The sequence below is a fragment of the Medicago sativa genome, chromosome 7, assembly GCF_051527215.1.
Source record: "Medicago sativa cultivar Bolivia chromosome 7, Bolivia_mono, whole genome shotgun sequence".
In the NCBI taxonomy this organism is placed as follows: domain Eukaryota; kingdom Viridiplantae; phylum Streptophyta; class Magnoliopsida; order Fabales; family Fabaceae; genus Medicago; species Medicago sativa.
In genome coordinates this window covers 92,303,943-92,317,040 of record NC_140755.1, presented here as the reverse complement: position 1 = coordinate 92,317,040, position 13,098 = coordinate 92,303,943, and the positions used below count along the sequence as shown (strand labels likewise).

Here is a 13,098-nt window from a genome sequence, read left to right as displayed (position 1 = left end):
GTTAAAATATCTGTTTATTTTAGCCACAAATATTTGTTAAGCCATGTCCGTTTATTTTAAAATATACCTCGTTATTTTTGTGGACCTTGCATTTTATTAATCTAATGGAAGGAAGAACTGTCTTATTTTCAAGTTTATTTCGCCTCGTAACATGGAAAGATTCTCTTATTAAAATCATAATGAATAATTAACAATTTTTTTAGGCTAAAACCATCAAGTGGATGATAGGGGATGGTTCTTGTCTTTACTTTAATCTGTTTTTAATTTAAATAAATTTTCCTCTGTCTCATTTTCTCTCCCGTGTGTCTTTCTTCCTTTACAAGTATTTTCTTTTCTTCCCTGATCCCTCCCTCATATTGAAAGTTGTTCCAATTATTACTTGGCTTTAGTTTGGATTTTGATATTAAATCACAAATACACCACTATTGTTTTATGGATCTTACATTACATGAACCATATGTTAGCTTGATCACTAATGCATCATTTCTAAATCTTTGTCATACTTAGAAGTTACCCTTTAATAAGATGGAACTAGAAAATTCCACTTCCACACTCATTGTAATAGTCTAATAAAACAAAGTACATAAACTGGATTAAAAAAATTCACTGTAATAGAAAAGATGCTTTATACTATGTTTATTGTCTTAATACAGGATCATAAAGTTCAAAATAGGTTTTAAAGTTCCCTTAACAACATAATACTATAATAATGTGTTAAGTACTTTTCTTTTGTAACTTTTTCATGTTTTTCTCTTTTCACACAGCTGGTTGAATCTTAATTATAGATCACTAAATTGATATATACTAGTGAACATGTTAGATCTACTAGTATTCAAGTAAAAAAAAAAAAACTAAGACATGGATGCAATTATGATACATTTATTACCTAACTAGATTTTATATTCTCTAACAATCATTTTAACAAGAATGTAGTTACCGTAAAATGGAATTCAACATAAACAAATACTAGTAGATAATTTTTTTAATCACTCCTCAAAAAGACAAGAATAAGTTATAACCATAACATGAAAATTAGAAACTAAACCAACAGCATTAAGAGTCATACATATTCTCTCCCATGTTTTATGTCGGATAAACTACAAATAAGTCCAAATCTTCACCTGTCATTTCTTACACACCACTATCTTCTTTGATATAGCACTTCAAAAACCTCTCTAGTTCTTAAATTTGACCAAAACTAATCATATAGTTTATTTATTGGTCACATAATATTCTGAATAGTGAATCACATACATTTGGAAGCAGTAGGTGTACATTATGGAGAATTGAGCCTTAAACAATGAAAATGAAAAACAACATGATGCAGATGAAAACTCAAATTTTCATCTTCTTCTGTTACATTGTCATTTTTTGTTTTTCTAACAGTTTTTCTGCTACCTCAAATGATGAAGTATCAGTTTTGCTTTCTTTGAAAGAAGGTCTTGTTGATCCTTTGAATACCCTTCAGGATTGGAAATTGGATGCTGCTCATTGTAACTGGACCGGAATCAAATGCAACTCGGCTGGAACTGTAGAGAACCTTGATCTCTCTCACAAGAATCTCAGTGGTATTGTATCCAATGATTTACAAAGACTTCAAAATCTTACTTCTCTTAACTTATGTTGCAATGCATTTTCATCACCATTTCTAAAATTTATATCCAATCTCACCACACTGAAAAGTCTTGATGTAAGTCAGAATTTCTTTATTGGTGAATTTACATTAGGACTTGGAAAGGCGTCGAGAATTACAACATTAAATGCGTCAAGTAATGAGTTCACAGGTTCAATTCCTTTGGATATTGGAAATGCAACTTCCTTAGAAATGCTTGATCTTAGAGGCAGTTTCTTTGAAGGTGCAATTCCAAAATCATTCAGCAACTTGCATAAGTTGAAGTTTCTTGGTTTATCAGGGAATAATCTCACTGGAAAAATTCCTGGTGAGCTTGGAAATCTTTCATCATTGGAATATATGATTCTTGGATATAACGAATTCGAAGGTGAGATTCCAGCAGCATTTGGAAATCTCACTAGTCTTAAGTATCTTGATTTAGCAGTAGCAAATCTTGGTGGTGAGATTCCAGAGGAATTAGGAAATCTCAAGTTATTGGATACACTTTTCTTATACAACAACAATCTTGAAGGAAGAATTCCATCACAAATTGGTAACATTACTTCTTTGCAGTTATTAGATCTTTCTGATAACAATTTGTCAGGAAAAATTCCAGATGAAACAAGTCTTCTGAAGAATTTGAAGCTTCTGAACTTCATGGGAAACCAGTTATCTGGTTTTGTTCCTTCTGGACTTGGAAATTTGCCTCAATTGGAGGTTTTTGAGCTATGGAACAATTCATTATCAGGTCCATTGCCTAGTAACCTCGGCGAGAATTCACCATTGCAATGGTTGGATGTATCATCCAATTCACTCTCTGGAAAGATTCCAGAAACTCTTTGCAGCAAGGGAAATCTTACCAAGCTAATACTTTTCAACAATGCTTTCTCTGGTCCAATTCCATCAAGCCTATCAATGTGTTCTTCGCTTGTTCGTGTTCGAGTTCACAACAATTTTCTTTCTGGAACAGTTCCTGTTGGTCTTGGTAAGCTTGAGAAGCTTGAAAGGTTAGAATTGGCTAACAATAGTCTCACTGGTGAAATTCCAGATGATATTCCTTCTTCCACATCACTTTCTTTCATTGATCTCTCAAGAAACAAACTTCATTTTTCTCTCCCTTCCACCATTTTATCCATTCCAAATCTTCAAGTTTTCAAGGTCTCCAACAACAACTTAGAAGGAAAAATTCCAGACCAATTTCAGGACTCTCCTTCACTTACTGTTCTTGATCTCTCGTCAAATCATTTGTCCGGAACCATTCCAGATAGTATAGGTTCATGTCAAAAATTAGTAAATTTGAACCTGCAAAATAACCTTTTGATTGGTGAAATCCCAAAAGCATTAGCTAACATGCCTACAATGGCGATGCTTGATCTTTCAAACAATTCTTTGACTGGTCATATACCTGAAAACTTTGGTGTATCTCCAGCTCTTGAAGCATTTGATGTCTCATACAACAAGCTTGAAGGTTCTGTGCCAGAAAATGGTATGCTAAGAACCATAAACCCGAATAATCTTGTCGGCAATGCTGGCCTATGTGGTGGTACCCTCCTTTCATGTGATCAAAACTCAGCGCACTCATCAAGGCATGGAATTTCACATGAAAAACACATTATCACAGGATGGATCATTGGAATATCATCAATTCTAGCCATTGGAATTACAATTTTGGTTGCAAGATCTTTATATGTAAGGTGGTACACTGGTGGTTTTTGCTTCAGAGAAAGATTTTATAAAGGTAGCAAAGGGTGGCCATGGAGATTGATGGCATTTCAGAGACTTGGATTTACAAGTACTGACATTCTGGCTTGTATCAAAGAAACAAATGTGATTGGAATGGGAGGCACCGGCGTTGTTTACAAGGCTGAGGTACCTCATTCTAACACAGTTGTGGCAGTGAAAAAGTTGTGGAGATCAGGAAATGATGTTGAAGTAGGAGGAGGAAGTGATGAGCTTGTTGGAGAGGTGAATCTTTTAGGGAGACTAAGGCATAGGAACATTGTTAGATTATTAGGATTTCTTCATAATGACACTGATTTGATGATAGTTTATGAATTTATGAACAATGGTAATCTTGGAGATGCCTTGCATGGTAGGCAAACAGTTAGGCATCTTGTGGATTGGGTTTCAAGATATAACATAGCTCTAGGAGTTGCTCAAGGACTTGCGTATCTTCACCATGACTGTCATCCGCCGGTTATTCATCGCGATATCAAGTCAAACAATATACTGCTTGATGCAAATCTTGAGGCAAGGATAGCAGATTTCGGGTTAGCCAAGATGATGATCCAGAAGAACGAAACAGTCTCCATGGTTGCCGGATCCTATGGCTACATTGCTCCTGGTGAGTTACTAGTTTCCAAATCTTATTTTATCTGTGATTAAAGCTAAATTTTTCTTACTTAATTACCAATTTATATCAAGAAGGATAGTTATACACTGATATTGTACAAAACTTTTTCACTCGCGTCTAATCACATCTGACTATGCACATATTTATGGCCATGTTTTATCTAGTAAAATAACAAACTGTTCGAAATAGCATCATGGTAAGATGTGATTAGTCATCTACGTATATCTTTTTACATTGTTGGTACAAACTCTAAACTCTAGTTAAATTCTCAAAGATCATAACTTTCAATGAATATTAATTCTTTAAGAGAAAACTACTCCGATTTATTACATTGATAACATTTCATTGGTTTATTAATTGGCAGAATATGGATATGCATTGAAGGTGGATGAAAAGATTGATGTATACAGTTATGGAGTAGTTTTATTGGAGCTTGTCACAGGAAAGAGGCCATTAGATCATGAATTTGGAGAGAGTGTAGACATTGTAGAGTGGATTAGAAGGAAAATTAGAGACAACAAATCTCTAGAAGAAGCATTAGATCCAAGTGTAGGAAACTGCAGACATGTTATAGAAGAGATGCTTCTAGTTTTAAGAATAGCAGTTGTTTGCACTGCTAAGCTTCCTAAGGAAAGACCAAGCATGAGGGATGTTATAATGATGCTTGGAGAGGCAAAGCCTAGAAGAAAGATCAATGGCAACAATGAAACATCTTTAGCAGCTAACAACGTTAACAAGGAGATGTCAGTTTTTAGCACATCACCAGTTAGTGGTCTTCTATAGGAACTAAATTTTAGTTTCATCTATGTAATTTTGTAATCAGTGCTACAATATTTGTCTTTATAATATTAATTAATGTAACGATTAATTTACGCAAATAAAATTTTCCTTGTTCTTTCGATTTTTTTAATATTAAATATATATTGAAATAGAGGGTTATCCCTCTAAATCTTCGATTCCAAAACTCTCTAAAATCTAGCTCACAAATACACCCTGAATAAAAGCCACTGAATTATTCCGAAGTGACATGTTGTTGAAATTCCAGACAAGCATTCTTTCAGTGTTATAGTCCCACACAAGATTGCTTGTGCTTGAAGAAACAATGTTCTTGACCAAAAATAAATTAAACATAATATTTTTAAGGCTTAATTGCATGTTTGATCCCTTATGTTTATTTAGTTTTCAAGTTGGTCCCTTATGTTTTAAAAGTTTCAAGTTGGTCCCTTATGTATGTTGGTCCAAAACGTTACTCACATTGGAATAAGTTAGTCCCTTCCGCGACATGATATTGAGTTTAATAAAACAAAAAAAAATAAAAATAAGTTTCATCGCCCATATTGTCACCCGGATCTTTAAACGTGAAATGATTGAAGGAACTAACTTATTCCAACGTGGGTAACGTTTTCGACCAACTTGAAACTTTTAAAATGTAAGGGACCAACTTGAAACTTTTAAAACATAAGGGACCAACTTAAAAACTAAAGTAAACATAAGGGATCAAGCATGCAATTAAGCCTATTTTTAATTAATTAATAGGAAATATAAGGAGCAGTTAATATTTAGTTATTTACCCTTAGATCCACCAGAGTATGGATGGGTTTTTGTTTGGAACATAAGTACCATTTGGACCTAAATGTGCCTCATAGTGTGTTTTTTTTTTAATAAATGACTCAAATCTATATAATATAAATTTACGGCCGATTCCGTAGCCCTTCTCTTATTCTTATGACAAGTGGCATTCTCATTCTCTTCTTTTTACAAATGCTCTCACCACATTCATCCTCACAAAATACTCTCACCACATTCATCCTCACAAATTTGTATTTAATGTTTATGTATAAAAGGAAGTTTTACAATTTCAAATTCTAATATTTGAAATTAAATTAGAAATCAAACATTTCGTATTCAAAAAATACAAACTTTAATAAAATATGCTTTTTTTGAATAATCAGATAATTTAAATTAAAATATTTGAATTCGGATATTAAAATAAAACAAGTAATAGGATTTAAATTAAAATATTTGAATTCAGATATTTAAATTAAAATATTTGAATTCAGATATTTAAATATCAAAGAGATCAAATAATTGATATATGTCAAATAATAAAAATATGATTTGATTTGACAAAAAAATATGATTTGATAAAAGTGAAACTTTTTAAAATAATTTAATTAGATTTGGTAGTAACCATTAATTTTTTATATAATTTAAGTTTATATTCTTTTGATTCTATTTTCAAAATATATATTGTATAGTAACATAGTAAGAATTATTCAATCTTTATTTTGGGAAAGAAAAAAAATCGGATATTTTGTTTCAGGACAAAAAAAAAATCAGAATTGATTTCAGTTAATTGTATTTGATGGACTTGCTAAGATAAATGTTAAACCTTCCCTAAAAAAATAATCCTTAAACCAAAATAAAAAATAGGAATTGGATGTATTTAATTGGAGTTAAAAACGTATCATTGGTGATAAATGAATGAAATAATGTTCAATAATAAGTATAACTCCAAACATAACAAATCAACAAATTTCAGGATCAAAGGGAGGCAGGATATTTTTATAAGCAATTATAACAGATATTTTATAGTAAACCTTCCTTATAAACGTTAAACCTTAAAAAAAACGTTAAACCATTGGGCTGATTGAAAAGGTTAATTATATATGCTCCTTAACAAAAGAAAAATAAACCTTCCCTAAAAAAAACTTAAACCTTCCCTAAAAAAAAACGTTAATTATGGGCTGATTGAAAAGGTTAATTATATATGCTCCTTAACAAAAAAAATTATGTATTACTTAATGACTGAGATATAAATTTAAACATGTGCTAAAATAAACCTTAAACCATTGGCTGATTAAAAAAGTTGATTACGCTCCTTAAAAAAAATATTAAGACATTTAGTACATGCCGTAAAATAATTAGTCCTATTTAAGTCCTATTTACTTTTGCATTTAAAATAATAATTAAACAGATCAAATGCCGTAAAATTCATAGTCCTATTTAGTTTTTTTCATATGCAAATCGTGGAAAAAAAATTATATTTTACTTAATAGCTAAGATATGATTTGATTGGTTAAGTTACATGTTGTTGTTTTACGTAATTGTCCTCTAAAAGCTATTATAAATTAGACCCTTTGGCCAACACATTCTTCACACCACAACTTCTGTTTTGTAGTTGTCTTTCATATTCCTCTTTTTTTCTTTGCGTAATTTTCGTATTAGTTTGTTAAGCTGAAATGGATCAACTTCCTTACTCCTTGGAAATGGTTCTAATGGACAATAAGGTAGTTTGATTCCATTTGTTTTTAGTTTTTATCGTTCTTTTTTTTATCAATAATTTTTTGTTTTTTTTTGGTACAGTAAATTGATTCATTTTATTACTCGATTATTGTGATTAAAATTATTGATATATGTAGGCTTTAAAAAAATAAAAAATTTGGTGATTAAAATTAGTTATATAATTTACTCAATAGTTGAAAATTTATTGTGAAAAAACAAATAATTTAATTTTTTAAACCAAACAAAAAATTGAATTGGTATATGATATAACCTTATCATCTCATATGATTCTTTTTAACGAATTCACATTTTAATTAATGAAAATGAACTAACTTATAATATTAAGTTCTTAAAAGAATAACAAATAGTGACTATCAAATTAATTTTTTATACTATTAAAAAAATAAATTTTTTATAAAAGAATATTCCTTTAAAAAAACTAAAAATAGTTACACATAACCTAATAAGTTTGTTCCTCTTTTCTTCACTTTGTAACATGTATATGGAAATCAAAATCTGCAATTATTATAAAGATTGTTGAATAAAAAACTTATGCTTCAAAAAAAGGAATTCATATCATTTCAAATAATTTCATTTAATTACTTATTATTAATTATTAATTTGCCAATAAAAAAATGTATAATTCATACAATTATTGTATATATAAGGCACAATAAACTAGCCATTCCAAATTGCTCACATTTTTGTTCAAAAATTGTAGAGCTTTTTATACTTTTGTGCAAAACCTTCCTCCTTTTTTAATGTCATGCACCTCCTATAATCTTAGAGTTATATGGTTATATGGGTGGGAGGTATAAAGGCTATTAGGAGGGCATTCAACAATATTTTCATATTGCTGGTGGTGAAATTAATTTTGCTAGCATGGAATATCCTCACAAGTTGATGCAACTGGTGTGTTACATACTATAAATCAATTTCCTATATAGCACCTGATGCATTATTTGGGTTCAATTCTTTTTTTCCTTTAAGTATATCGTTTATAATGACTACTATTTTTCTGTAGTCTTTATAAGGCAAATATCATATTGTAATATTATGTATAATCAAAGTACAAGTTGTGTTTTGTGTTATTCTTTATGTAGAATACATTTACATTTTGAAGGAAAAAAAATAGTCTATGACCCTGAAATGTGAAAACTTTTGTTGTGCCTTACTTTTACTGTTTTTGTTGTAGGAAATGTCTAATTATGAGAAAAAAAGTGAGAAGAGAGAAAGGAGAGAAAGGAGAGAGAGAGAGAGATATTAACAATGATATTTTGTGATCTTTCATTAAAAAGGTTTATATTATATATCATATAAATCAGTTCATTCTATTATAACTATAATGTAACAATAATAATGAGCTTCAGTATATATAAAAATACATATGATACATGAAAATAGGTTGACGATGGAATTCACATTTTTTTTTATAAATCTATTCTAAATTGGTGCATGATGGTTCCAAAAAAATATTAATATGATAGGAACCGAAAACAGCTATAGCTATTCCAAATTGATCAAGAATATTATTGACATGATTTGGTCAAAGAATTATGCATTTAAACAACTTAAATATGATGTGGTATTTTTTATTCACAAAGAATATGATACATATTATTGATAAATGATTTAGTCATAATATATGGATCAAAACAATTTTAATAGAATTCACACATCTGTTAGGCGTATTCTCATATACAAGTATGCGAAAGAATTAAGTGAAGATCAAGTGTATTCTATTATTGTCAAAAAAAAAAGTGTATTCTATTAACAAATTTAGTGTTGCTTCTGATGCATGGTTATACAGGACAACAAGACAAGGTTAACTTTCAATACGGTGCCATAATTTTATAAAATAAATAAATTAATATATGAATCAACCAATATTTGATTAAGAGAATGAAAAAAATCATTCTGAAATTGAATGAGCCATAAAAGAAAATGAGAAATTTTCCCTGAGAAAGTCATCATGGAATCAACACCATTTAAGCATTAAAATCATATTTTTGGTGATTTTGTTACAAATATACCGTTTTTAAACATATATTAAAAAGTTTTAGAAAAAAAAAAAAACACACACACACACACACACACACACACATATATATATATATTGAACATTATGGTTATGTATAATTTAAGAAAAAAAATGGCGATGTTTAAATTTTATCGCATCCATATTTCCAATACATAGATTTTTTTTTTAGGGAATACACTTAGATTTTTAATTATTGTTTTAAATTAAATGAGTAAAATTGATTATTTTAATGAAATTTGGTATAAAAAAAAAACATTGATATTTTCATGTTGATACAATCATTTGATTTTATACACAATATGCATGTCAATACAACTTAAATTATAGGACAAACATTTTGGATCAAAATTTAATTTGTTAGTTTACATGTAGAGATGAGTTTAATTATAATTTTAATTTGTTAGTTTACATGTAGAAACGAGTTTAATATAAATTTAATTAATTTGTGCTATACCTCAACGGCCAACGTAAAACTTTATTAAATATATATAACAAAAACCAAATATGTAATAATGTGAATGCTCGGTCGTTTCCTACAAGAAACATGATGTAGAGTTAAAGTACAACATTAAATAAGAAAGAGTCCTTATATCCCCACCTAGATGCAGTGAAAAATGAGCAAGGTTCCCACATATTCGTGCACGAGTGTGGACAAAGAAGTTACTACATGAGAGTATGATACTTTTTGGAACATGAAATATAGGCACTCTTATAGCAAGATGTATGGAATTAGTTGATATTATGATTAGAAGGAAGATTAATTTTGTGTGCATACAATAAATTAAGTGAGTGGATAAAAAGACAAAAGAATTAGATAGTTCATGATTTTTTTTTGGTTACAGATAGTTCATGATTTAAGCATTGATACACTGACAAAGTTAAATTGAAAAATGAGGTAGAGATTATTATCGATAAAGAATGAAAGAAGGATATCATGGATGTAAGAAGGACAAAAGATCATATCATAGCTCTAAGACTTATAGTGGAACAATACATCTTTATTATTGTAAGTTAGATCGAGAAATGGGGTAGGCAATATTGCAGATAAGGAATGAAAGAATGATATTATGGATGTAAAAATGATTGGAGATCAGATCATAATTCTAAAATTTGTAGTGGAGCAATACATATTTAATGTTATTAGTGATTACACACCTTAAGTAGGGTTGTAAAAACACCTTAAAGTATGGTTTTGGGAGGGTTTAGGATGCTTAATTCAAAATACAACACTAGGAGAAAATATTCATTAAGAGGGGATCTAAATGGGCATGTAGGTAGTGTTTTGAGAAGTTTTGAAGGTGTGCATGTGAGTATTGCCTCAGGGAAATAAATGTGGAGGGTAAATCCATCCTATATTTTATGAAATGACATGAGCATATTATCACATACAAGAGTGTGGTGCAATGTTCTCATATATATATATATATATATATATATATATATATATATATATATATATATATATATATATATATATATATATATATATATTTCTTTCTTATTAAGGAATCTAACAAATATTTGTTTGAACTATAAAATATTACCTGGAGAGAATTTAACTACCCAACATATGTGATTGGTTATAAATTTAAGGGTTTCGAGGGAGTGAAGAGAAGAAGCCATAATTGGATTCCAAGAGTCAGGCGGTGGCATTTAAAGGGTGAAAATTAAATATTTACCAACATAAGATTTTATAGGGAGGTTTCACAAAACTGCACGAATTCCCAAATGATATGTGGGACAAGATGACACGTGAGGTTAGAAAAGTAGCAGAAGAATCATTAGGAGAATAAAGAGGTTTTGGATCTAGGTTAAAGAGTCTAGGTGGTGGAACTAAAATGTTCAAAGAAAAGTGAGAATCAAAATTAAATGTTTTAAAGAGCAGCCTATGTGTAAATGTGCCGAAATTTGGGAAAATTACAAGACATAAGAAAGAGACCACGAATGCGTTGAACGAAGCAAGAACCCAAACTTTTGATGGATGATACCAATCCTTAGGCACCAAGGAGGGAGAAAAATCTATATATAGTCTTGCCAAGGGATGAGAAAGTAAGATAAGAGATTTCGATAAAGGATAATGGAAGAATTATTTCCATAATTGATTTAATGAAGTTATGGGATCTTACCAGACTCTAACATGCTAGACATTTGATAGGAGGATTGAAACTATGAGGTAAAAGAATATGAGGTAAAAGAAACGTTGAAAAACATGAGTAATGGCAAGAAAGTTAGGCCTGCAAACATACCGGTTAGATTGTGGGAAAGTTTTGGAAAAAGAGACAACGAGTGACTCGCCAAAAATTTTAACAAAATTATGAGGTCAAAGCGAATGTCAGATAAATGGGAAAAAACAATTTAATTATAATTATAAGAACAAGGAAGATATACAAAATTGCGCAAATTATAAAGGAATTAAAATTATTAGTCATGCCATAAAGTTATGGACAAGAGTGATTGAACGGAGACTAAGAAAATAGACTAGAGCTACTAATAATCAATTTAGTTTTGTGTTTAGGAGGTCGACTATGAAAGTGATCCACTTACCACGATGTGCGATGGAGCGATACCGGATGGATATAAAAAAAAATTCACTAAAATTCGAGAATTGAGAAAAATATACAAATTTCTTACATGAGTTTAGCACGGCTATATGAATACATATAATTTGCTTATTTGGTGTTAAATTCATCATAATTATATGGAAATCCCATCTAAATATTAGTAGTAGAATATATATATATATATATATATATATATATATATATACATATATATATATATATATAGAGAGAGAGAGAGAGAGAGAGAGAGAGAGAGAGAGAGAGAGAGAGATAGAGGTTAGACAAAAAAGAGATCAGTGGAACCGGCTAAATAGCATAAAAGGACATAAGTTGTGCTAGAGGTATCTACTCCTTCGTCCAAGTTTTAACCCACGACATGACTCCAACTCCTTATCCTTTAACCAAAACCAGCCGAGATACCTAAAACCTCAACACCCCACTCCTCCAAACAAAAATTTATATATACTTTATACTTTTTTAATGACGAATGTTGGCAATTAGTTGTTAGATTAATATTTATGCATTCATCAAAGTTTGAACCCTGACCTTTCAACTCCTTATTCCTAAACTCAAACCAGCTAAGCTACCCAAACCCCATCCCCTGAAACAAAACTACTTATATACTTTATCTTAATACAACCATATAGTTTTTTTTTTTTACAAAAACTACTTTTAAATTTGTAATTTATACTTTTCATCAAAAAAAACTTTATAATATACATTAAGTTTACTTTAAATTTATGTTGATTTATTTGTCAAATAACTTAAATATTCACTAACTTTGTGTGATTTTTTTTGTGTGTGAATTTTCAATTGAATTTAAAGTATTATTTATATTAAAATTTTGTTCAAAGATATGGGCTTATTGTAATGTGTTGAGACTTACTGTTAATATGAGATTGAGTGCATCTTCGGTACCTGCAGAGCAGGTAGAAATTGCTAATTTTAGCAAGTGGATACTCTCAATTGGAGACGACAACGACGCTTCAGACGAGAATGCTGAAATGAAGGTGGAAATTCCTGAAGATTTGCTCATATCGGACACAACAAATCCGTTGATGTCACTTATAGACTTTGTGTATCCCGATTTGAATGATAACCTCGGTGACCCGCTATTTTCCAAGAAAGAGGAATACTCGCACCAACGCTTGATTTAGTTGAGCATGTTAACAAATATATGATGTCACTAATTCCAGGTGAAGAGAAAGAGTATTTAAGCTCTGATTCTGTTTATCGATCGGGCGAA

General features: G+C 30.1%; 1 protein-coding gene across 1 annotated transcript; it reads left to right on the top strand.

Annotated features, from left to right (window-relative positions):
* The first annotated feature begins 1,133 nt into the window (after window positions 1-1,133).
* On the top strand, window positions 1,134-4,866 carry LOC146910299 (uncharacterized). The gene is made up of 2 exons (XM_085725285.1): window positions 1,134-3,956; window positions 4,330-4,866. Exons 1-2 carry the CDS (start codon window positions 1,301-1,303, stop codon window positions 4,746-4,748), a joined length of 3,075 nt encoding a protein of 1,024 aa, XP_085581411.1. The 5' UTR covers window positions 1,134-1,300; the 3' UTR covers window positions 4,749-4,866.
* Window positions 4,867-13,098: the final 8,232 nt, after the last annotated feature.